Genomic DNA, 26,265 nt, shown 5'->3' with positions numbered 1-26,265 from the left:
CTTAAGAAATAAGTCGAGGAAGTGTGGTTGATTTAGGAAAATGTTATGTAATAATTTAAGTGAAGGCGCCTGAGCTCAGAGACGAATGTAAATCAAATGAAGGCCGGGCTGTGACCTTTCCTATAGACCAGCCAGGGGACTTGTGCTTTAAGGTGGAGGAAGGGGTGGTGACATGTATTCTAGGATGATAACCTTCACTGTGGTCCCCATGCTCACAGTGCAGCACTGTCCCTGAGCTGTGGAAGAACACAAATTCCACATGCCCCTCCCCAGCTCCCTAAGTCAGAATCACTCTGGGGACGATTCAGCCAAGTATTTTTAGAGATAAGGATTGTTTTGTCTAATCCTATTTTTGAGATCAGGCCACACTGTATATAGTCCATGCTGGTCTGGACTTCACTATGTAACCTAGGATGGCCAAAACTCATGGCACTCCTTCCTCAAATACTAAGATACATGGTCTATTTTTAAATTTGTATTTCTTTCACAATTCCATATATATGTATATATGTAACTTTGCTTATACTGTACCCCATTATCTTATTTCCGTCCTCCAAACCTCTTCTTCTCTCCAAAGAGTTCCCTTCCTACTGTCATACAGTGCATACAGTGCACACATGGTATAGAGCACCATTTTGCATTTAATTAGGGTTACTTGCGTGAGTATAAGTGGGAATTATTTTATTTGAGCAAGTATAATTTGTCAGTGACCACACTGTTATGACGGTGACTCTACCTGCCCCGTATGCTCCTTAAAGTAGAGTGGGGCCTCAAGAGCATCTTCCTCATAAGTAAAGAAATAGTAACGGGCCAGTCATGTACAGAGAGCCACTACTGCTGTGAGTTCCTCAGTGCAATACGCCATGTCTAAGAGACGGAATCATAGCCTTTTTCTGCCTTCTCTTCATTATACTCTCTGAGCCTTGGAGGGGGTGATAAGGATGTCCTACTTAGGGTTGGCCACTCCACAGTCACTTATTCTCAGCACTTTGGCCAGTTATGAGTCTCTGCATTAACTGTCACCATTGCAGACAGAAACTTCTCTGACCAAAGCTGAGCACTAATCTATAGAAATAAACGTAACTGCTTAGAAGGCAGTTGAACACCACATTCATTTAGCAAAATAACAGTTATAGGTCACCCCACACACACACACACACACACACACACGACCTCGAGGGCCTGTGACCTCCCAGGCCATGGACTTTTGACCAGGTTTACAATACTACGCGCGAATTCTTTCCTGCCTCAAATCTGATCATAAGTGGTTGGTTATGGCCTTTCAGCAATGCCATTACTGCACCGGCGACCACATGTTACCTGGCTGGTTAGTATTAGAGCTCACAGAGTTCATAGTTAGATAAGACCATTAACGACTTTTCCCCTCCAGCAGCATACATAACACCTTCCAATACTATAGAGGTAGCCAGCAGGGAGGATTCTCGTAAGCTAATTCCAGCTACATTTCTCTAGGACCTAAAACAAAAGTGTGTGGTGTCTTCAGTAATAGGGTCTCCTAAACTAGTTCCAATGGATAATCAAGAGCAATGGCAGTAGTCTGAGTTGTTTAGGGGAGTATCTGGGTCCTTTCTGATCAACAACTCAACTCATAAGATAATATCCCATACCTGGCACTGGGATTTTTGTTTAATAACCTTATAGCTTCTGAGAGCCGCATTATCCATACCTGTAAGGTACTTGCCTTCAAAGTATTTTTATTATATTTCTAAATATAATAGCTTACAAAATAATAGGTCTCCATATGGCTTTTTCATGCATCCTTAATTTTAGTTAAACCTTCTTCTACTTCCTTCTTTCCCCACCTCCCACTTCCATCTCCACTTAAATCTTTCCACTCTGACTGGTTCCTCCCTCTACTTTCCTATAAAGTGTGTTCCACCTGCATAACCTGTTTTACAGTTTTGTACTGGTTTTTTTTGCAAGCTTTTTTGGTAACACTAATACACATTAAAATTTAAGACCTATTTTCCCAAAAAAATGATTCACAAACTTGAGTATTGATACAAAAAAAAAAAAAAGCAATTCTGATGTACATTTACACAGCTTCCTCACACCAGATGTAGAAACTGCAGGTGGATATCAAAAGGAAACCTATGGACATGGTGGCATCCACTTGGAATCCCAATGCTCAATACTTTGGAAGTTGATACAAGAGGTTCTCTGTAAGCTCAAGGCCAGCCTGAGCTACACAGGGAGATCCTGACTCAAACAACAAGAAAAAAAGAAACATATGGGTAGACAAGCGTGGTAAGGTGTGCAAATCTACAACCATTCAATAGAATGAAAAATTGTCTGTGACTCCTCATCCAAGAGTAGGATCAGGCTTTGTTCTAATAATCATATTAAATCTACTAACAGAGAATTTCAAGCACATCTAACAATAGCATATCATCTTCGTCCTACTCCCCATGATTAGCCATCTTGAATAGTTGTCACCTTCTAGTAAATCTTATATCATCTATGTTCTTACCTTCCCACCTTTCCCATACCCTAATTATTAGTAAGAGAATTCCATTTATCATTTTATCTAGAAATATATCAGTAATTAACCCCAAAAGGAAAAGGCCTTTTTAGGGTCTAACTTTTCTTTTGTCATCTTGGAGCAAAGTCTAGTGTAGCCTAAGTGACAATTGGTTGAGGCTTAGCATGAGCTATGAGTGCTGATCCCCCAGATTTCACTTCTGGAGTGTCTGGAATTTCAGTATGTGTGCTTTCAGCGCCTCTTTTGAGGTGGTGCTAGGAATTAAATTCAGAGGCTCTGGTGTACTAGGCTCTTCAACCCACTAAACTACATCTCTATCACTAGAAAATTCCTTTTCAAAACATAATCATATTCTATTATCAAATCACAAAACAAAGATTCTTCTTTACCATTGACTGAAATTTCCCTAACTTTTGCTACAATCTCAAACCAACATTTAGGGGAATGGGCCAAGTGGTATGTTAAATATCTTATATGCATTCATATCATCCTCATGATAGGCCACTGTTACCATCAAATTTCACAGATAAGGAACCAGGGCATCAGTAGACTAATAAATAACTTACTCAGACTCATAAAATGACAAGAGCCAGGTAGAGGAACAAGAACCACTTTTTAAATCCAGGTCTTACCAACTTGAAGAACAGTATGAAATCTGTGGGGCTAGAGAGATGACACAGTGGTTAAAAGCACTGGCTTCACTTCAGAAGAACTCATTCCAAAGGTTCAAGTCCTGCACCATGTTGCAGATTACCAGCATCAGTAACTACAGTGCCAGGAGACCCTGACACTCTCTTCTGTTTTCCATGGATACCAGGCACATACCTAATGCATACACACATGCAGGCAAAATACCATACACAGAAATATTTTTTTTAACTTGAAATTTGGACAGGCCTGATGGCACAGGCCTATGATCCAAGCTACCTAGAAGGCTGAGGCAAGAGGGTCATAAGTGCAAGGCCTACCTGGGCTATGTAGTATGTTCAGGGCCAACCTGGGAAACTTCCTAAGACCCTATCTCAAAAATAAAAATAAGGCTGGGGATATACCTCTGTGGTAGAGCACTTGTCTACTATGCAGGAGGCCCTGATATTCAGAGATGGATGAACAGATGGATATAAGAAAGGAAAGAGAAAGGGAGAATAAATGTGCATAAAATTTTCCACTGTAACTATTTTGATAGTGTCACCAGTTTGCAACCAGTTTCCAGGACTGTTTAATGTTATAAAACTAACTCTGTACTTATTAAGCGTTAATTCTTCTTCCACCCCCCTGCTAATCCCTGTCAATTTCTGTTCTCTCTGTCTCCATGACTCTACTGCTGGAAGTGACAGATGAAAGTGGCATCGTATTGCTTTTGCTTTTTTGTGACTTGCATGATGTCCCCAGATTTCATCCATATTGGGCCACATGTCAACCCCACAAAAGCTGAGTGACATTTCATTGTATCTTTACATGCTGAGTAATTCTCCACTGTATTTCTTCTGCCCAGTTTTCTGAGCACACTGGAATGCTGCCACCAACTGCTTCTTAGGAACACAGTACACAAATGACTTAAGTCCCTGCTCTAGATCACATGATAGTTTCTGTTTGTTTGTTTGGTTTTGTTTTGAATTGTTCTTTGAGGAGCGTTACACTGTTTCCATGGCAGCTGTATCATCAGCAAAGGTCCAGTTCTCCCACAATCGTGTCATCTCATGCTTTTGCTCTAGGCCGTTCAGATATGCCAGACAAGTGCTTTAAAGCCCAGCTCCATGCTCTTTACATTGCAGGAATCTTATTTGATAACTCTGGTCAGGAATTTCTCTCTAGACTCAGCTCACTGGATCCAAGAAGAAAAGGAAGGTGAGGCAGAAAATAATGAGGAAGTGGGTAGAACTAATCCCCTTTTGTGTACTCGGTCACAGCAACTTTTGGGCCCTGCATGATGAGAGAAGCAGAACTATTGGAGGCTTGTGTGGCTCCTTCTACATAAAACACTTGATCTTTCCAGTTCTCTCATCAGTGCTTAAGAAGTCAGAGCTGGTTCTCTGAAACATTTTCTCCTGAATTTTAAGCTTACAAATTGTCGGGCTTATTGCAAAGACTTAACTTATTTATTTTAAGTTCTTTCCTAATGGTAGAATTGGTTTAAGAAAGAGGTGGCCACTTGTGAAAGGCCAGGACAGTTTGTGGTCTGGCAGGTTTGGGCCCCGTTACAGTGACAAATCCTACAATACCTTACAGCTCACTTCCTTGAATCACAGTGTTTATCACATACTGACTACATCATTCAGGGAAGATTAAATGGATCATATGAACATGGACATAGTGGACGTATGAATTTCGTAAGCATAGGTCACCAATTCCCTGGCCTTTATTTTGACTGTAGACTTCTTTAAAGTACTTTGCTTACTTTGGCTTTTATTACAGTTTAACAATTCAGAGCACACGTTCAGGATTCTCATAACCTGTTGTTTGAATCCTTGTTCCATCCCTGACAAACAGTGTGAACTTGAAGAAATTCACTTACCCAAGTCTCTCTTATGAAACCCATAAGAGCACCTGTTTTACAGGATGTAACAGGAGAGGCTTAGCACAGTAAATATTGCAATATACTAGCAGCAGCAGCAGCATTTGTGACGCACACTAAGCCATGACCTTACTTTAACTGACAATAGAAATTACACACTTGTCTATAATTTCTAGTGCATCCATTGACCACTGACTTCTTACAAAATGGCAGAGGAAAGCAGGTCACCTTAAAAAACTATAATGAGAATGACATTGACACAAACCACAGACGGGCCCATGAGATGACTCAGTGAGCAAAGACACCTGCTGCCAACCCTGACCACCTGAGTTAGATCCCAGAGACACACATGACTAATGGAGAGAGCCAATGCCTGCAAGTTGTCCTCTGACCTCTACCAAGAGCACTATGGCATGTGTGGCTCCCTGGAGTCAGCTAGACAGCTCAGATCCAGTCCTGCGGCCACTCTTGACAAGAAAGAAGGCATCTTAGGGTTGCATGTTTGCCTCGTTACCTAACAAAGGGCCTGCAGTACCATCAGATGTACTGAATTTTATGTACAAACTATACTGTGTTTTCTTAGCTTTGACCCTTAGAAAAACACTGTTTAAATGTTTTTCTTCCCGTCTAACATTCATTTCCAAAACCACTGAAGTGAAAGGGGCTATTAGTTCAGGGCCAGATTTGAAAGCACAAGAAAACTTCGTTCATGAGGTTAAGAAATGGCTTAATAATTAAGTTGAAAGTGGATCTAATTTCAAACAGATCAGCTAACCGTGTTAGGAGCAAATGAGGGTGTGTTCCTTCCTATTCTCCTTCTGCCCCCTAGATGTTGGCTGTCGTCCCACAACGTTTTCCCAGTTCATTTTCTTTTCTTTTTTTTTTCACTTTACACCATGCAGAACTGAATTCTTTATCGCCTGAGTCTTAAATTGGTGTCACAGACAATTAAGACCACAGTACATGTACCATTGTGTGCATTGCTGTCTTCCATATTGCATCTCATTGGTTTCTTTTGCAGACCACTTAGGACACATTTGAATTGCACAGGCTGGACACATAACTGTTACTCTACACTTCCTTTCGAGCTGCGTTTAGTTGGACACTGCCAAGCCAGTATGGATGATGTCAGTTGAAACAGTGTAGAATATGTTTGCAATACTTTCTATGTACCAATCTGAGTACCATTCAAAGCATCATCAGCCGAGCTGATGCTGAACAATTAGCTTTCATTTCACTTGCACCCCTAATTGTGCAATCAGCAACGATAATTTTCCTTCTCCTGAGGGTTGGAGCTGGGCATAGAAAGGAGAGTTGCATGCATCAGGGGACTAATTGTGCCTTGATAATGACAATAACAGCTACAATTTAGTGAGTCTCTACTATGTCCCTAGCGTTGAGGCTCGCAATGCCTTGGGTTGTTCTGGTAGCCTGGGGGAGGGCACCTGAATGCCATGAAAAGTGCTCTCAGCATTTCTGTGCATAATGACAAAGAGACGCCTATGGTAAAATTAAATACACATGCATATACACACACACGTGTACACACACACACACGTACACACACATACACCTTATATCCTTTACTCCACTGGGATGGGGAGAAAGAATAGTGAAGTTGAGTTAAAGCAGTGACAGATGCCCAGAGCTAGGGAGGCTGAATTTAAGAGCAAAGAGTCAGGCACCTGAACCTGAGTGCTCATACCTGCAGCATGCAGATGCCTCCTGACTGCTTTTGTTTCCATCTTCACTGAATATGTTACCTGGGCAGTGGACTTGATGTTGGACAGACAAGCAATGAAAATGCACAGGGCTTTTGTATAGATCTTGATCTGACTGTTGTGGTTGTTCTGCTCTTCTGTTGTGACTCTGGTGAGCAGGGAGTAGCAAGGGTAACAATCAGAAGGGGCACACTATCCCCCATGACTGTCACTGAGTGTCTAATAAGTCACTCAAGGAAGAAAGGGTTTAGCTTGGCATGTGACTAACAGATACAGTCCATCGTGAGGAGCAATAGCTGATGGCTGCAGCAGCAGAAATGAGAAGCTGCTCACTCACATCTGGGTAGACCAAGGGAAGTGATGCTGGGCTCAGCTCACTTTCTCCCTTTCCCTCTTTTTATGCAGCCTGGGACCCCCAGCCATACAGTGGTGCTGCCCATATTCTGGGCAGTTCTTATTCACTCAGAGCATCTTCAAAAACACCCTGGCAGCCACACCCAAAGATGGATTTTGCCAATGTCGTGGGCTTTTCATAATCCATCCAAGCTGGCAATCAAATTTAACTAGACCAATGATGTAACTGCCTAATTTGTGGGTGATTTTCCCCAAATGTAAAATCAATCTATTCAGACTGGAAAGCATTTGGTGGGAAAGCTTCCCTGTGAGGTCAAAGGCTGGATTCAGCAGCTTTTGAACCTAGAAGATCCCTGATGCCCCATCACACCCGAATGGGCTGGATTTAGGGAAACTCCTCAGAAACATTGTCCCTGTGGTGAGTGGGTCCCAGCTTCCCAGAGCTGTCCTGTGCCTTCCTGTCATTTCATTCTTTCTCTCAATGTTGTTTTTCCCTTTCTACTCAAGTGGCTGCTCACCAACACCAGTTGGGACCCTGTGTCTCATGTGTCTGGGACTATCCCATTCTGTGCCTGTGGGTCTGGTTTCACTAACAGTACTTTTCCTACCCTCCAGAAATGGTTTGTAGGAAGGATTCTGTCATCAGCTCTGAAGTGCCAAAGCTGCTCAGCGCATTGCTAAGCACTGCTTGGGACACAGATGTCTGAGGTGTGGACTTGCCTTTTGGGGTGTTCGGAAGAAAAATGAGTGTCTCAATATTTACACCTCCCCAAAATTCTTCTGTGGAAACAACATCACCATGAAAGGGGTACAGGCCTTGGGAGACAGGTTATGGTGGCAGAGGCCCCATTTACAGCAGACTTGAATCTTCTATAATCCCAGGTGGACACAGCAAGGAAGTATCGTACATGAACTTGGAAACAGCTCTGCTAGCATCTGCATCTAGACTTCCCAGACTCCAAACCTTTTGTCCAAATGTTCCCCAATCTGTAGTAACTAAAACAGTGAGTATGTGCCAATCAAATGTGGATCTTGTCCAGTGCTAAGTGAGATAGCATCGAAGCATGCGTGGTGGAAAGCCTTTGAAGAGACAGCAGGGCCAGAGCTCTTTGCAGGAAGCAGGGCACGGCTGCTTCGATAGGAAGAGGTTTGAAAGATGAACGCTGAGTCATTCGGAGAAGCACTGATGGTAGAAGCAGAGTCTTGGCTGTTATCTAGAAGTACATCGGAGCTGTTGGCAGAGCTGTGGCTTCTGCTCTGCCTCCCCATGCCCTATCTGCCCCTCATCTTCCTCATACAGGTGCTGCCTCTAATTATGGAATCCGAGTCTTGCCTTTGCCCTGGGGACAGAGACACTTGTGAAAGGTTTGCAGGGAACTGAATGCCAAGGTAGAATTGAGAGTGGGAACTGTCATTGTGGAGAGGTTCAGCCTCCACTTCCGTGGTTTCACAACTGTGAGATTAGAACTGGCTTTGAAGGTGAGAAGGGCTCAGGTAGGTGAAGAATGAAACCCTCAGGGTGGAAGGGTCATAAATGGATGCAGAATGCACAGGGCAGTGTCCGACTTTCACACTCAAAGCAATGTGGGCAGTGGGCAGTCAGAGGAAATAATATTCTGTATGAAGACTAGGAACTCTGGCTTTTCAAAGCTAAATATTTACACTAAACTGTTAGACAGAGTACGTCTTTCTCTAGAATCAGCTGTTCACAGGTTAACCCTGACATCTCGGTCCTCCTGCAGCCACATCCTGCCCACACAGTAAGTCCTGTGGAGTCAGACTGAATGCTCCATAGAGTCACGTGGTGACTGCGTCCTCAGGCATGGCAAGGCAAGAGACATGGCAGGAAGAAATGCTGGAGACCTTTGTGAGAGTGGCTCAAAAGAGCAGGATACCCGACCCAGTCTGGTGCGTTCGTTCCAACTCCAGACCATGGTCATCTCCAGTTAGTCCTCGCCGAGTATTTGTTGACTGCACTCCGCTTTCAGTGATCTGCAGGGTGGAATGGATGAATTCTCTTAGCAGGGAGGTTGGGAGTAGACAATGTACTTGTGTGTATCACTCAGGATGTTGATATATTCTTTGAGCAGGAACTCTCAGGCAAGCTTCTCAGTCTGCTCCGTGAAGTCCCCTGACATCATGATAAGCAGATGGCAAAGGCTTCTTTGAAACTGAGATTGAGCTTGTTAAGTTGCTTTTCATGGGAACTCTTAAGAATTGGGTACCACAGAGCAGGGGTTTACTTTCTACCATGAATTCTGGCTTCTTCACCCTTCTTTCTACTAGTGAAAAACACAGCTTGTCCCCTGCCCCCCTCCGCATCGGCTTTTCATTGTGTGTAAAATAAATCAAGGATGTTTAAGGAATAGACTGCTCTCTAACATGGGTTTGCAATGAAGAGCTTTGGGGAAACACATTTTCTCTTTTCCTGCTATCTCCCAAATGTAATTCTATAAAACTACCAAGAAACATAAATATTCAGGCCATACATCAGGTCGGTTATCTAGGACAGTTATCTGGTAGGAAGCCAACCTGCACAACGGGGATACAGTACCTTTCCGATTTGCCACCTCTGGAGAGAGAAATCTGAAGAACACTCGCAGCAAAGGACTATTGTAGACCTTATCAAGAGGAGCACTTCCCTCCCATAGGCCCCTGGCTCATCAGGCTTCCTTCTTGAAAGCATTCATTTAAAAAGAATAAAGCAGCCCCTGTGCCTAAGAGCCTGGGGCCAGCGGTGACTTTGGCATTGTGGTCTCACCCTTTCAGATTGTGCCATCATCCTCTGGGCATTTTCCCTCCCTAGATTGTTTTCTCGGCTACAAATTAGGAGTGATAAAGCCTGATTCATAGTTTCTAACAATAGACTGAGATAAGACATGGCAAATACTGGATCATGTAAGCAGTCCGTGAAGAAGGTGTGGAATTGAAGGTTTGTTTGGGGGCTGGTTAAGATGTTAATACGTCATCCATGCCTCAAAGACTTTCCCCATAATCATTGTGTTCAATGGGAATAGAACATGGTCATCAGCTCTTCAGCCAGATGTAGAAATAACATTTGTGAAGGATAGTTACCTAAAGTAAATATCCTGGTGGCATTCTTAGGAGCCCATTTTTCCTGTAACTTAGAGTGACTTTTTCTCCTGGTACTCTTCACCCAAGGTCACTTGCTCTGAACAACCGCAGAGCCTCTGTGTTGCAGTGTTATTCACGAGTCTTTCTCAAGCATTCTCCCACAGAGTGATTCTGCGCCCCGTGAAGTTATCCTCCCGTACCACAGTCTACCTGACTGCCTCCCTTCTGCTATCCTGTCTAAGGCAGATTGTGTCCTCCTTGTCAAATCCATCCTTAGGCCCACAGGACTCTGAAATTCCATTCCTTTTTCTATAACCCAAAAAACTGAAAGCAAGTGCTTAGATTCCACTGTTCATCTTGGAGTTATTCATAAAAACAAGAAGCAGGCCACCCACCTCCCAATCCACAGATGTATGGACAAACAAAATTCAGTCATGAAAAGAAAGGAATTTCTCACGTATGTGGCAGCGTGGGTGAACCTTGAGTTTGAAGTGAAATAAGAGACCAAGATGTGACAAATACTGTGAGTTTCCTCATTCAAGGTGTGGGAGGAGCAAGGTCATCAAGCCTTCTGGTGACGGTGGACAGCTACAGTGGTGACAGAGCATCTCTGTGGGGTGATGAACTATTAGAAACAGTAATATCTGCACAACTAAGTAAACCTCGTAAATGTAATGAATGCCATGGAACGCTACATTTAAAATGACTAAAATTATCAGGTGTATTTTACATATATTTCACAATAAAAAATTTAAATAGAAAAAAAAACAACCTTAGGGCTTCAGGCTCAAAGCCAACATCCAACAGCATTCATCAAGTCTGAGGCCTTGACTTTTCTCTTCTCATGAACACTGGTCCAGCCAGTGCCTGCCTGCTGCTCCCTGACATGAAAGCACCATTTGGGAGAGCATGTGCACCTGCCAGTCCCTCTCTGGTAGTGTTTTTCTCGTTAGATGTCCAAACAAAGTGTCTGTTATCTAATATCATCCAGATAGATCTCTGCTGAAACACTGGCTCATCGGTGAGATCACCCTAGGTTACAGTCTACAGAACTATCCACCACCACCATCACAATGTGGGTGGCTCTTTTTCTCCATAATGGATTTCAACACCGGATATCTGAAATAATGTGTCGGTTTCCAGTCCCTAAAATAGAAGTTTCATTAGTTCTAAGACTTTGCTTCATTTGCATCTATCTTCTTGATAGCTAAGTACCTGCCATGGACTATGTGCTGTTAAATGTAGGTGTTGAAGAGATACATGCATAGTCCTTATTCAAAACACTACTGAACCAAATACATGGACATCATCTATCAACAGTCTCTCCATTGCCACTGCAAATGCCCCCTCCCAAGCAACTTACAGAACCTCAGTAAGGCCCAGATGAACTCTGCAGGGATCACACATGTATCTGTCAGATGTAGGGTAGTAAAGTGCAACTCTTCACACCTTAGTGGGACTCTGGAGACATGTCTGGAGGTGTTACTGGAGACTAGTGTTTCACATGTGCTCAGCTAAAACTACTTGGATGAGTCAACTTTGTCCTCCAGGTCTTAGCCATGCAAAAGAGCATGGGGACATGGTCACATGGTAAAGGCAGAGGAACAAGAACAGCAAAGCAGGCACATACAAGTCGCCTTGGGTCTTTGCCTGCATGTTTGATAGCATCCCATTGGCCGAGTAAGTCATATGGTCAACAGAGCACACTGCAAGTGATGCCACAGAAGGCAGATGATATACAGAAAATGAGGAGTAAGAACCAAAGATCAGTCTGCCAAGGCTATGAATTCTTGGCACTTGTGATCGGTGTATGTCTGTGTCCTCTTTCTACACACCCCCACAAGAAAGCACTTTCTGTTCCAGTCTTAGATGTAATGTTTCTGGTTCTGTAATGCCTTCTTTTCAGGTGTCAATAGAACTGGAAGGGTTAGACCTCAAAAACAATCTGAACACTAGAAGAAAGAGCCTTCTCACTGTTTTTTTTTTTAGCTAGATTGTGATTGTTTTTTACAGTTAGTGTTAGGAAACTAGCACTTACTCTAGAGCAGTGGTTCTCAGCCTTCCTAATGCTGTGACCCTTTAATACAGTTCCTCATGTTATGATGACCCCCATCTGTAAAATTATTTCATTGCTACTTCATTGCTGTAATCTTGCTACTGTTACAAATCATAATGTAAATATCTGTGTTTTCTGATGGTCTTAGGTAACCGTTGTGAAAGGGTCATTTGCCCCCCCCCAAAAGGGGTCACAATCAGAGGTTGGGAGCCACTGCACTAGAGAGTCCACATAAAGTGTGATAAGTTGTGAACGGACAGTAAAAGAGATGTTTATTTCTCCATTTTCTGCATTGACCAGCTCCTTTTTACCTGTATTCTTACTGTTAGATCCTATGGTAGGCAAGATATCAGTCCTAAAAGTACTTAGTTATCATGGTCCCCCATTTGTGTGACCTTCAGAGGTGAAGAGTAAGTAAATCTCTTTATGTCTTTGTTGGCCAGTTTTATGTCAACACAAGCTAGAGTCATCTGAAAGGAGGGAACCTTAATTGAGGCTCCATAGGATCCAACTATAAGGGATTGACTTTATTGAGCTATACATTTTTCTCTGCTCCCCTCCCTACTTCTCCCCTCTCCTTCAACCCTCTCCCATGGTCCCCATGCTCACAGTTTGATGTGGGATTTCCCTTTGTATGCTGTAAATACTGTTGGTTAATAAAGAAACTGGCTTGGCTTAATAGAGTAGAGTAGAGCTAGGTGGAGGAAAATAAACTGAATGCTGGGAGAAGGAAGGTGAAGTCAGAGAGAAAACATGTAGCCCTGTCAGACACCAACGCCAGAACTTTACCCAGTAAGCCATAGCCTCATGATGATATACAGATAACTAGAAATGGGTTAAATTAAGATGTAAGAGTTAGTCAACAAGAAGCTAGAGCTATTGGGCCAAGCAGTGATTTAAATAAAATAGTTTCTGTGTGATAATTTCAGGTCTGAGCTGCCGGGCAGCTGGGAAACAAACAAGCAGCCTTCCTACAATACCAATTTATCTAGGAGATCTTATCTTTTTCTACTTCCCATGTAGATTAGATCCATGTATGTCTCTCTTAGGGTCCTCTTTGTTGTCTAGGTTCTCTGAGATTGTAAAATGTAGACTGGTTTTCTTTGCTTTATATCTAAAAGCCACTTATGAGTGAGTACATACAATATTTGTCTTTCTGGGTCTGGGTTACCACACTCAATATGATGTTTTCTAGATCCATCCATTTGCCTACAGATTTCAATATGTTATTATTTTTTCTGCTGTGTAGTACTCCACTGTGTAAATGTACCACATTTTCCTTATCCATTCTTTGGTTGAGGGGCATTTAGGTTATTTCCAGGTTCTGGCTATGACAGACAATGCTGCTATGAACATAGTTGAACGCATGTCCTTGTGACACGATTGAGCATCCTTTGGATATATGCCCAACAGTGGTATTACTGGGTCTTGAGGAAGTTTGTTTCCTAATTTTCTGAGAAATCACCATACTGATATCCAAAGAAGCTGTACCAAGTTGCACTCCTACCAGCAATGCAGGAGTGTTCCCTTTACCCCATATTCTCTCCAGCATAACTTGTCATCAGTGTTTTTGATCTTGGCCATTCTTACAGGTCTAAGATGGAATCTCAGAGTTGTTTTGATTTGCTTTTCTCTGATGGCTAAGGATGTTGAGCATTGCCTTAAGTGTCTTTCAGTCATTTTTAGATTCCTCCATTGAGAGTTCTCTGTTAAGGTCTGTACTCCATTTTTTTTAATTGAATTATTTGTTCTCTTGATTACCAATTTCTTGAGTTCTTTGTATATTTTGGAGATCAGACCTCTGTCTGATGTGGGGTTGGTGAAGATCTGTTCCCTTTCTGTAGGCTAGTAAGGCTTTTTCTTAACTAGTAATTAATGGGGGAGGACCCAGCCTATGGTAGGTAGTACCATCTCTGGGCTGGTGGTTCTGGGTTTTATAAGAAAGCAGGCTGAGCAAGCCAGGGGAAACAAGCCAGTAAGCAACACCCTCTTATAGTCTCTGCATCAGCTCCTGCCTACAGGTTCCTTCCTTTTTTGGAGTTCCTGTCCTGACTTCCTTCAGTGATGAACAATGGTATGGAAGTATAACTCAAAAAACCCTTTCCTCTCCAGCTTGCTTTTTGGTCATGGTGTTTCATCCCAGCAATAGAAACCCTAACTAAGACACTATCCTAACCCCTCATATTTGTGACTATATTAATCTACATGACAGGAATAAATTAAAAGTTTCTGCTGGAGTCAAATTTGCTAATCATCTGGCCTTAAAATGAACTTTTCAACTGGGCCTAATAGAATCACAAGGCTTTTTAAAGTGAATGGCAAGCAGAAGAATCGGGGGTCAGGGAGATGGGGAACCTGTCTTAGAAGCTAGATGCAGGCCATGAGTGGGACAGAAACTAGAAGGGGTGGAAAATAGCTTTCCTCTAGATTTTCCAGAAAGAGGCAGACAGCTCAGGAGATTTTAGTCCAGAGAGACCCATTTGTGACAAGTGAACTCCGTGTTTTTAACTGAGAGTTAGACATGGAGCAATTTAGGAGCTGAAGGTGGCAAAAGACAAGTGTTGAAGAAGAGGTAGTTTAGTTCCTGGGGAAAGGAGAGTTGATGTCCTCGGGAGGTCTGCTCTGCATGCCTTGGGTGCTCCCTCTAGGGCCATTTCTCTCTTTGACCACCCTAATCTCAAGCCCACACTCTGCTGGCACTGTAACGCAGCTCCTGAGTCGCAGGAGAAGTGAGGTTGGCACTTCCCTGCATCGCTTCCCCCAGTGTGCATACTACATAGAAGTGGAATTGTTGTTAGTCATGTGCTTACAAGTCCCTCCTCACTGGACAGCAGTGCTCCCTACCATGCCCGTGAAGTATGGCGGCAGTATTGATGTGTCCCAGCCCCTCTGCTGACTCACCCACACTCAGTCCCCTTAGACTTGCACTGTAAAATGTATCAGATTATGTATATATTAGTGTTTTGCCTGAACGTGTGTCTGCATTGCATTCCTGCAGAGGACCCAACAATGTCAGATTCCCTGGGACTGGACTTAAGGATGGTTGTGAGCCACCCTGGGGGTGCTGTGGATTGTCCCTGGGTCATCTGGAAGAGCAGCTAGTGCTCTTAAGCCATCTCTCCAGCACCTAGGCTTAAGCTATTTACCATGCTGATGTATGTTAAATAGTACCTCATTGAGTGTCTAGTTCACAATCCTGAATTACAAATGAGGTGAATTTAAACTGGTTGGTTTCCTTTATTTGTTTAGACTTCTTCCTCCCATTGGATTCTGTTAAAGCCATCCTTTTTTGTAGGGACATAGCCCCACCCATTGGGGGCGTGTTCGCCTCGGGCTAATGTTTACGGATAAATCTGCCGGGCGTGAGCCCAGCAGCCCCTTTTCTTTTGCTCCGCTTTTCCAGTACTCCGCGGGAACCTGTGGTCCTGTAAGTCTATTTCCTTATTAAAGCTGTATATATCTATATAATCTGTCTACATTCATTTGCGCCACCACAAGTGGCACCCAACACTTTTTGAAATTTTTAGGACCTTTAATTGAGACATTAGTACATTTCTTCTCCATGTGTTTGTGTTGGTTTCTAGACCTCTGCTTGACATCTTTTAAATTTATTTGTTATTGCAGCATAACAAATTAACTCTTAACGCAGCAGCTTTCTGTCATAATCTTTTCCTCAAGGTTCCTCTGAGTCAGAAATCTAGTGCAGCTCAGTGAGGTGTCTCTCCTTACCAGTGGGGCAGCCAAGATTGCCTGGGTGTGATGTGGTTGAAACCTGCCCAAGATGTGACAAGGCCAGTTTACCATGGGCAGCAGAAAACAGAAAAAGAATGGAAAGTGTATTTCATATGGAACACCCATCATTTTGTCATCTATGATTAACTAAAAGTGGGTTAGTAAGTTTAGCCAAGAAGAAAGTATGACCCAGGGGTGTGGATAGAAGGCGGCAAGGACCACTAGGGACCTGAAGTAGTGATGGAAATAATGAAAACCTTCATATTAAACTTTATCCTAGTTATTTTAAATGACTTTTGGTAGGACCAGTACTTTTTACTTTATAAAAATTTTGTTCGAAGTAGAAAGAGGGCCATCTAGGAAAGGATTTGGGGAAATGTATAATGCAACTTTGGAACGAGAGGTGTGAATTCCTAGTTAATCATTCTTTAATTACAGTAATTTAACCATAAAAATGATTTTAACCAGTTTTCTAGGACTTTCGAAGATGAATAGCTATCATCATCATGAGCTATCAGGGATAATTCTATATATTAGTTCATCTTTCTGAAGCTCTGTGAGACAGCATAACACCTGCTACCTCCTTTATTCATTTTATACAGCTCATAGAGCCAAGTGATGTTAAACCATAATTCTAGCATCATTGAAAATGATGCCTGCAATCCCTGAGAAGGTCAAATGACAATGACACTAACATCACACATGACTTCTTTTTCACTTAAAATATAAATGGTACATGGTTACCTAGTTGAAAAGAAGCTTTCTGTAGTCATTATTTTAGTTTGATTGATTACCTGAAGATTCATTGGATGATTGCAAGTGTGTATTTCCCAGCATCCTCACCACTCCTGTGTACATGACTTTGGAGTAAAGATGGCTCTGGCCATGGTTGGATGTTGGAGGGAGGGGGTCACTTATTCTTCCCTGCTAGCTTACACCTGAAATAATCACACAGAAACTATATTAATTAAAATACTACTTGGCCCATTAGCTCTAGCTTCTTTTTGGCTAACTCTTATATTAATTTAACCTATGTTTATTAATCTGTATATCGCCACCTGGCAGTGGGCTTACTGGCAAAGATTTGGCATGTTTGTCTCTGGTGGCTCCATGGTGTCTCTCCCTCTGCCTTCTTCCTCCCAGCATTCTGTTTAGTTTTCCATCCCTAGCTCTGTTCCCCTACAGCTCTGCTGTAGGCCCAAAGCAGTTCCTTTATTAACCAATGAAGGCAACACATAGACAGAAGGACCTCCTACACCAGTTGGAGAAAATACCAAAAGGACTTCAGTGATGCATCCTGGCCCTGCTGACCAAGATCTTATTTTCCAGTAGACACCCAGCACCTGGTACAAAGGAGAGGGCAGCACTAACTGATGAATACTGAGATTTCTACTTGTTCCTTAGTAGTGTATGTTCACATTTTATATAGATACAAATATTCTTTCCCTGAGAAATGCAATTTACCTATTGTATTTCTTACTAGATGATCAGATTCAAATATCCTATCTCTTGCCCTGCCTGTGGAACTTTAACTCGTATTAATGCTATTCCGATTTAGACTAAATGGCCTCAGATTTCTGCTGCTATCCTAGGCACTGATTATAGACTTTAGATCAAAGTGTGGCCCTTTATTCCTTTATACGAAGACCTGTCTGTGTGTCGAGGATGAACGAGCAATGCTTACAGCAAGAGGTAGGTCTTGAAGTTTATATTTGAAGAATTTAAATGCAGTTATGGTAGAGATCACTTTCTGACATGAAAATAATTTTATATTCAAAGCAAAAACTCAGCTCTTGAGATTCTTTCCTGGATGCTGCCTTGCATTGGGCATGTGCATGGGCTCAGTAGGCCCTTAGGAGATAGGGCTGATAGAAAGTCTTACTTACCTTGAGACAGGGGCTATCAAGCATATTGTCCATCCTTCTTAGTTTGCACTTCAAGTTGTTAACTGTGCTTCTGAATGAGGCATGAGAAAAATTTGCACATAAGAAATGTCTTCAATCCTTTAAAAGAAGTTCAGAGCTTGGAAGTTTTTTTTTCATGTCCCTTGAGTCAGACGAAATGTGGACTCCCCAGAAGTCATAATGAGGTGACAGGCAGATGCTGGGCTTGGGTTTGTCTCACTAGGCACAGTTCACGTCTGAGGGGTGGGCATCCTGAAAGAGAGGGGCCACTGAGGCCATGCAGGGACACATTAGATCTATTCCTTTGGTGGATGTCAAAGCAAAATTATTCAGAATATAATCGGAAATTTCTTTGATCATGCAGTCAATAGCTTAATAATTTATGTTCAGTCTTATTAGTAAAGTAAACACAAGCCTTTGCTATCACCAAAATAAGATTAAAAAAATCTAGGATACTAAGATGAGAGGGAGAGTTTGTGTTATGTTCATGTTTAAAATTTTTCCTCTGCAATTTTAATGATTTGATAGCAATTAAGCATTGGTGGGGGGACTTCATCTCAATAATATCTGATCTTGAATCACTCATACCTAAAAGTGATACTGGGAAGTTGATGGTGTATTCTCAACGTGTGACCGTGTGACAGGTTTTCAAGTGAAAAGGCCCAATTAATTCCTAATTTCAATCTGCTGGTCCTGTATATTCCACTGTGCCTGTTAAGCTGGCAGACTCTGCATGTAACATGTTAAACATAGACTTCAAGAACTAGAAACATCCTTGGCTTGGTGATAATCAAGGACTCCTCTGACAGTAGCATGTTCCCATGTTATGAAAATCAAAGACTCTTATGATAGTAGCATGTTCCCAATTTAGGGGAAGTCTAGAAGAATAATTGAGATAGTTTGGTGCCCTTGGTCACTGTGTGTGCTATTATCTCCTAATAGTTTGAATCACAGGGAATGACATTGTCTGTCAGTTCAAGGGAAGGAGCTGGCACTGGGATGTCACTGCAGGGCCCTGGCAACACCTGCCAGTGTCGGGGACAGAAGAACTCATTTAGAAGCTGCTGTACAAGCTGGGAAGGCAGGTGGTGACTCTCTTACAGGGCTGTCTTTCATTTGAGCAGAACCAGACCAACTGTTCCTCATTAAAATGCATTTTGCAGCGTGTTCTAATATGAGCATGTTGATTGTGTATGTATGCGTGCACATGTGTATGTGTGTGCGCTCTGAGACAATCCAGCTGTGCTTCTTGTACAGATACAGTCTCAATGTGGCTCAAAACTTTAAGACATGCAGCGAGAAATGGCTGTGCCTGATCAAGGCTGGCTTTCCTGGAATGGCCTTCTGTAGAGAAACAGGAGATGCCACTCTTGCCTCACAGGGTACAGCATCGGGGAGGGTGCCGAAAGCCTATTTGCTAGAAACCTGGGTTCATAACAGTCAGTTTGATAGTCAGGAGGTACCGGACATCACTTTCTTATTTATAGGTTACTGGAAACATCCCTGATGTGTGCTGTGATAGGAAGGCTAAAGCTTAGCCCCCTCCCTAGTCATCAGACCGAGCTAGGTGACTGACAGTTACATTGCACCTAGTCCTAGGACCAAAAATGTGTAAAGTGTGAGAGGCCTCCTATGCACATGGCAAGTTTCCAAAACGGCTACTGCTGTTATTTTACTGAATGTATCAGTTTTAAGAGTTTCTTGATGGCAGGTTCATACAAATAACTCCTAGTTATTATTAAAACCTACAAACCCATTATAAGTACCATTCTTTTTTAATTTTTTAATTTATTCTGTATACAATATTCTGTCTACATGTATGCCTACAGGCCAGAAGAAGGCACGAGACATCATTACAGATGGTTGTGAGCCACCATGTGGTTGCTGGGAATTGAACTTAGGACCTTTGGAAGAGCAGGCAATGCTCTTAACCGCTGAGCCATCTTTCCAGCCCCATAAGTACCATTCTTGAGAGCTCCTTCAGTCAATTGAAGTGGATGCTTGTACCAAACACCACAAAAATCAGCTTCACAGAAGAGCTGTCCCCCTGATAAAGGAGTGGCTCCCTGATAAAGACTCCCAGTGCATAGAGATCAGCAGGGCAGCATGGGCCCAAATGCCTGAGAAGTGCAGAAACAAGGATTATAGTTGGAGTTGAGAAAGTCACCCTGGTAGCCAACAACTTTAAGTTCCAGTAAGTCTCCTACAGTGAAAGCAAGTTCTTCCACATGAATGAGGTATAAATAAAAGCTTAGAAACTGGGTCATAAACATTGCCTTCATTTCTACATTTCTGTTCTGTTTTAAATTGTGTGTGTGTGTGTGTATTTATGTGGAGTTTGTGCACGTGAGTGTGGTAATCTCTGAGTCCAGAAGGGAGCGTCAGATCCCCTGGTGCTGGAGTTAGAGGTGGTCGTGAGCTGCCCGACGTGAGTGCTGAGAATGGAACACTAGGTTCCCTGCAGGAGCAGCAAACTCTTAACCACTGAGCCATCTCTTCAGACTCCAGATTCCTTTCTTCCTTCTGCCCTTGTCCTAATCAGATGTCTTCCGGTCTTTAATATCTCTCTCTTCATCTATTACCAAGTTGTGCCTTTGCTACTCTCCGCTCTCGGGCCACAGCCAGTATGTGTGCAATGGGGAAGAAGACCAAGTTGCTCAGGACTCGCAGCACTAAGAATGGAGGCACGAGAGAATCCAGTGGTTGCTGGAGGACAGCTGTGCTTACGCTGATGCATGCTGCGCTGCCTCTGCCTTTTCTTCCTCCTCTGTGATCCTCCTATCTGCACATCCCGCCATCCCATGCTATGTCCATGCTGAGTAGAGGCATTGTTTGGAAAAATCTCATACAATAGAAACAATGTGTGCTGTGAAATGTTAAAACTGCCATGAGAGTGGCAGTGTTCCTCCCCCTACTTTTCCCTTGTCAGAGTAGAAGCCTTGCTGAATGGAGTTCCTCCCCGCCCCAAAAATAAAAGAAGCAGAGCAGTCATGTTGACTCACCCCTTGTGCTCTTCTCGAGCTGGGTTTTCCCGGCTTTTCTGTGTCTGGCCCACCAGGGTATATGGAGGGAAGTCTATGGATTGGGCCCCTCTGGTCACGTAGACCTGTATGGGCCTACCTGGAGATGGGCTCAGCCTTTCCCCAACGGCAGTGATGGTCACCTTAGAATGTCTGTCCTCAAGGGTGTGTTTGATAAACAAAATGTCTTCCATGTAGTCTAAAATAACAAGACTTTATTCTAATCTTCAGAGAAAGAAGCTGACGTTTCCATACAAGCGTGGGGCTACCTGAACCCTGCAGGGCATCTAAATGTGTTGAAAGAATAAGGAACCATAGCTGATATAACTGCAGGAATGTTTTCTGAAATGTATTTTTCTTACCTGTTTCTCTCTTTATAGGAATTCAGAAATCAGTTTGGGAATCATCCGAAGCCAACTTCAGACAGCTGTGCTCCAACTCGGCGTGACTCGGCATATTCCAGAATTGGGCTGTGGATGTCCCAGCGTGACTCCACAGTGAAAGTAGCTGCAGGCCTGGCTCTCATTGCTCTTCTTTTTGCATTTCTGGCCAGAGTCTATGCTTACAACGTAAGTAAGTGAAGCGTTCACGAGGAGTAAGTTTCTAATTAAAATCTTGGGGAAAGCAACCACCCCAGTTCTCAAGAGGCAGGCAGTAGTCTGAACTGGTCATGCTGCCGGGTCTGGATCCCTTCTTAATGAGGCTCACCCTGTCTCACATTGAGCTGAACCATTTGACCTCAAATCACAGCTTCTGGAACATGTCTTTCTCATCAAACTCCTTTTGACTCTTTAGCAACAAATGCAAGTGGTTGCATTTTTTTTTCTTTTAATCTCCAGTCATTAAGTCCCAACCTAAGTGCACAGTGGCTCTGGCCATCAGTGACTCTGACCACCCTTTCCTGGTGTGGAAGAATATCCAGCCCTTAATAAACACTCTTTAGTCTGTGTTTGGAGTCCCTGTGCCACAAACATCTTTTCCACAGCACATGTGTTCCTGAAAAGTTTATATAGGAACCTTTTTTGGAACTTGGACCCAAGTCTGCTACTTAAAGGACTCTTCCTGGCATTTTAGAAAATGTGAGGAAGACATGCCTGCCGTACCCACAAACTTTCCAACAGACCACGCTTCTTTCCTGCACGTTTGACCGGACATCATCAGTCTTTCCTACTGAAATTACTTCTTTCACAATAAAAGGAGTTGGTGCGATAAGCAAACCCCGTGTTTATTGGTGTTTAAATGAATTACTTGGATCGGGTAGGCTGAGGGAAACAAAGTAAGTGCCTTTAGATGCCATAGGATCGCTCTCATCTCTAGATCCCCTGTTAACTCTTCCTTACATGTTTCCCCTAAAGAGCCCATCCCCAGATTTAATGTCATCAGTTGGCTAAAAATAAATAAATAAATAAATAAATAAGAGCACATGTGCAGCTACACACACAAGCACTCATTTCTAGCACGCACCGCTATACACACAAGCATTCGTTTATGGCACAGTTCTCCTAAATCTACCATGTGCAGATTTCTATGAGGAAAGCAGTGCATTGTGTTGAGGGTAGCTGCAGGCCTGGCTCTGGTCCCTCCTTTTTGCTTTTTTGGTCAAAACCTGTGCTTGCAATGTAGCTACATGAAGCATCTGTAAGGAATAAGTTTCTAATTAAAGCATTCAGTGAAAGGGAAGCCACTAGCCAGTTCTTAAAGGGCAGTCAAAGATTGGGGCTCAGGAAGAAGACAAGTAGATAAAGTACTTGTTATGCAAGCCTAGGAACCTGAGTCCCAATTCTCAGAGCCCACAGAGATCAGAAGTAATATAGCGTGCATCTATAGGTCTATCTCCTATGGCATTGCAGAAGTCAGAAACAGGAGAATTCCCAGAACCTTACAAGCCAGACAACCTGCTGTATGTGTTAGAAAGAAGGGACCCCACTTCAAGCAAAGCAGAAGGCAAGGACTGACACTTGAGTTGTGTCTGACCTTCATACACATTTGGAATGTGTGCATACTTATCCATCATGTACACTAAGATTCAGAAGGGCAAAGAACTACTCCGTGGTAGCAGAAACTGGGAGATGTAGCAGCAGCTACCACTGACCACCCTTTTTTAGAGGTGTCGTCATTGCTTTGTTGGTAAGCAGTGAGATCTGGTGTGGTGCTTATTTAATAAAAACCTAGCAAACCTCAGAATGCTTTCCCAAGCAGGAGCCATACTACATAAGGCAGGAGAGCTTTCCACCTGTGGCTTGTTAGAGGCAGTTTTTCTCTTTATTTCTGCTTTCCTACCCCTGCCTCTCTTCCTCCCTCGTCCCCACGCGTCCCTCCCCTCTAATCCTCGGCTTTCTTCTCTCCTAGTCCTCCTCCATTTTTCCTACCTGTGAGAGAATGACACTCTCAGGTGCTCAGTAGTCCCATTGGCCCCCTAAGAGCCCTCAAGGCTGGTTCCTGTGCTCAGGACTCTTTACGAATATGACCCCACTGTGTTCTTGGGTCCACAGAAGGACCAGTCATGCCTTGACTGTCAGCACTGTCACACACCATGTACATTGCCCTGGTGGTGACCAGTTTGCACAGGGGACAGCAGTGGCCTGGAAATCTGGTTTGCTGTTTCCTAGGACCTACTGCTTGAGGGGGAAAGAGAAGACCATTCTACATTTGAGTCATTGCTGGGTGTGTAAACATGGTTCTCCAGGGACAGGTCTGAGTGTGGCTGATGCCGAAGCAGGTGTGGCCATCAATGACACTGTTGCCTTTCCATCTTGCTCCCTTCCTGTCCAGTTCAGCTCCATGACTTTTCTTTGATGCTAAGCATACCTGCATGCCCTTTTTAAACAGTGCATATGGTGCAAAAGTGACGTCTTTGTGCAGCCAGGTTAAAAGTAACCAGTATACAGTTGGCCACATGCTCTACCTACCACTGCAGTGATGGCGGACTTTTGTAGAGGAATGAAATTTTCCTCAGCCTTGGTCCATGCCAGGTCCAGTTGCATGTGCATCAACAAGCAAGAAGTATGCTGCAATATAAGCTGTTGGCATTAAGGGCTGTGTTCATACCATGATCCAACTCATACCAACAGTCTGTCAAGGTAGGACATGACCCAACTCATACCAAGAGTCTGTCAAGGTAGGACACGACCTATATAGACTGTGTCTTTTCTCTTTTAAGAAGGAAACATAAGCCATGAAATAGTGGTGCATACCTTTAATCCCAGCACTTAGGAGGCAGAGGCAGTTCGATCTCTGTGAGTTCAAGGCCAGTCTGGTCTAGGAAACAGAGCTCCAGGACAGTCAGAGCTACACAGAGAAACCCTGTGTGTGTGAGAGAGAGATACACACTACTGAAGTAAAAATTCATGCAAGAAAATTTAACTTGGAAGAATTTCTATGAAGTGAGTTACATTTTAAGGCAGCACTGGGAGGCCACTCAGACAACTTCCCACCCATTAACCCCACCGCAGAAATCACAACCACTGCCGTTATCTCTGACTCTCCTGTTTATGGCATTAACATAAATACAGCCAAACTGTTTCATGCCTGCCTTTTGTTCAGCATTATGAAACTCATTCCGATGGTCACATGTAGTCATTGGCATTTATTGATGAATAGTATTCTACTGTCCCAAATACCCAGTGTTCACCCGTTCTGTATTTGCTTCTGACCTCTTCATCTTGAGCCATCCTACTATGAAGATGCTCTGAAACACACGGATAAGTGTGTGTTGAATGTATAGTGAGGAGTGGAATCGCTGCTTCACAGCGTTTGCCTGAGTTCATCGATCAGAGTCACTGAACCGACTGTACCTATTACTTCAAGTTAGCTTCTTGGGCCGTAAATCTTTAAAACCCTTGTTCTTTTTCCCCTTCTTTCTCTCCTTCTTTTTCTTTCTTTCCTTTCTTTCTCTGTCTCTCTTTTTATTTTTGAGATAGAATTTCACTTCAAAACAAAACAGGGTCTCTCCACATAGCCCTGGCTATCCTGGAACTTACTTTGTAAAGCAGGCTGGCTATGAACTCACATAGATCCACCTGCCTCTGCCTCCCAGGTGCTGGTATTAAAGGCTTGTGCCACTATGCCCAGTTGGGAATAATTTGTCCTTAGCCCACCATAGAGTTTGGCCTAAATGGTGTCGAAACTGTAAAGGAGTTAAGGAGCTGAGTCAAGAGAACATAGGTCCCAGTGGTCTCCAGTATGCATATTAGGCAAATGAAGAAAAGGCATAAGAGTTTACCATCAGCAAACCTGGGGTTTAACCAGGCGACTTTCTCTCTTAGAGTCTCTTCTATAAAACAGAAAAAGATTTTTATTGCAGGGCGTTGAGACATATATTGAAGGATATTGTGCATATAAATTACTATGTCCTTAAGTGCTCGTGTTGGTATAGGCATTTAATCCAGGAATACAGGAGGCAGAAGCAGCTTGCTGTGTTTGAAGCCAGCCTGGTCTACATAGTGAGCTCTAGGCCAACAGTGAGACCTTCTCTAAAATAAAAATACACGATGTCCCTGACATGTGTCACTTCCTCTCCTTGAAGAACATTAGCCACTATAGCAGCAAAAGATGCTAGTACTTCCAAAGAGATGTGAGCTAGTTTATTCTGAGTCAAATTGAAGTGGCTTTGGAATGGGAGCAGAGATTCAGCTGGTCCCAAACGACATGTGCCATTGTGGAGCTGGGTTCTATGAACTTTTATAGTCACAGACTAAAAATTAGCACTAAATCATCACTTTCAGCAAATTGCTTTTCAGCCGATTGTTGGGGATAACAGATAGGTTTAGAAAAGCATGGAAAATATCTGTTGTAGGTTTCAGATGCAATCCGATGATATTCTTAATTTGGTAATTAATAAGAACTGATTCCCAAGTTTTTACTGATACTCATATAAAGAGGGTAATAAGGAGACAAAGACAGTCCAATCAATTCATCTCTCCAGCATGGGTAATGGCTTTCCAGGGAGCTTTACATCAGTTGGGGCAAAACCCAATTTTATAAATAAAAGTTTAGATTCTGATACCAACACATAACCGCTGAAAAGAATTATATGGGGAATAAAAAGATTCCTGCCTCAAGGGACTTTGGGTCTGGACTCTAACAAATTCAGCAAAGGCAGGAAAATTCAAAGAAAATGGATTGCAGCTGCATTTGAAGAGATCAAATTAATGCAGAAGTGCAAGCGCAAGTTTGAAAGGCTGATCTGAGATCAAGAAGGAGGATGTCTGTGGCCAAAGATGAAAAGGGCACCTGGATTCAAAGGGCAGCCGGGTAAGCCCTGCCCTCCCCAGCCCCGCCTCAAGAAGTGAAGGCAGAAGCTGACTGCTGTGTCTGTCCACCCAGTACTCTTTTCCGTGTTCTATAGTCCAAACACCACAATGGTGGAGAAGGTGAGCGCAGGGT

At 43.1% G+C, this 26,265-nt stretch overlaps 1 protein-coding gene across 3 annotated transcripts in view; it reads left to right on the top strand.

Annotated features, from left to right (window-relative positions):
- The window catches only part of Cdkal1 (CDK5 regulatory subunit associated protein 1 like 1), a 633,981-nt gene that overhangs the window by 507,826 nt on the left and 99,890 nt on the right, over nt 1-26,265 (top strand). For 2 of the 3 annotated variants that reach the window (XM_057788043.1, XM_057788042.1), the window contains exon 16: nt 21,261-21,449. In XM_057788043.1, coding sequence (XP_057644026.1) covers nt 21,261-21,449 — 189 coding nt within the window. Of the gene's footprint in view, nt 1-21,260; nt 22,083-26,265 lie in introns of those variants that run through there. The other variant, XM_057788044.1, reaches the window with a different exon arrangement.

Source organism: Chionomys nivalis, chromosome 13, assembly GCF_950005125.1.
Source record: "Chionomys nivalis chromosome 13, mChiNiv1.1, whole genome shotgun sequence".
NCBI lineage: Eukaryota > Metazoa > Chordata > Mammalia > Rodentia > Cricetidae > Chionomys > Chionomys nivalis.
Note: the sequence above shows the minus strand (reverse complement) of the source record. Positions and strands in the feature narration are given on the sequence as shown.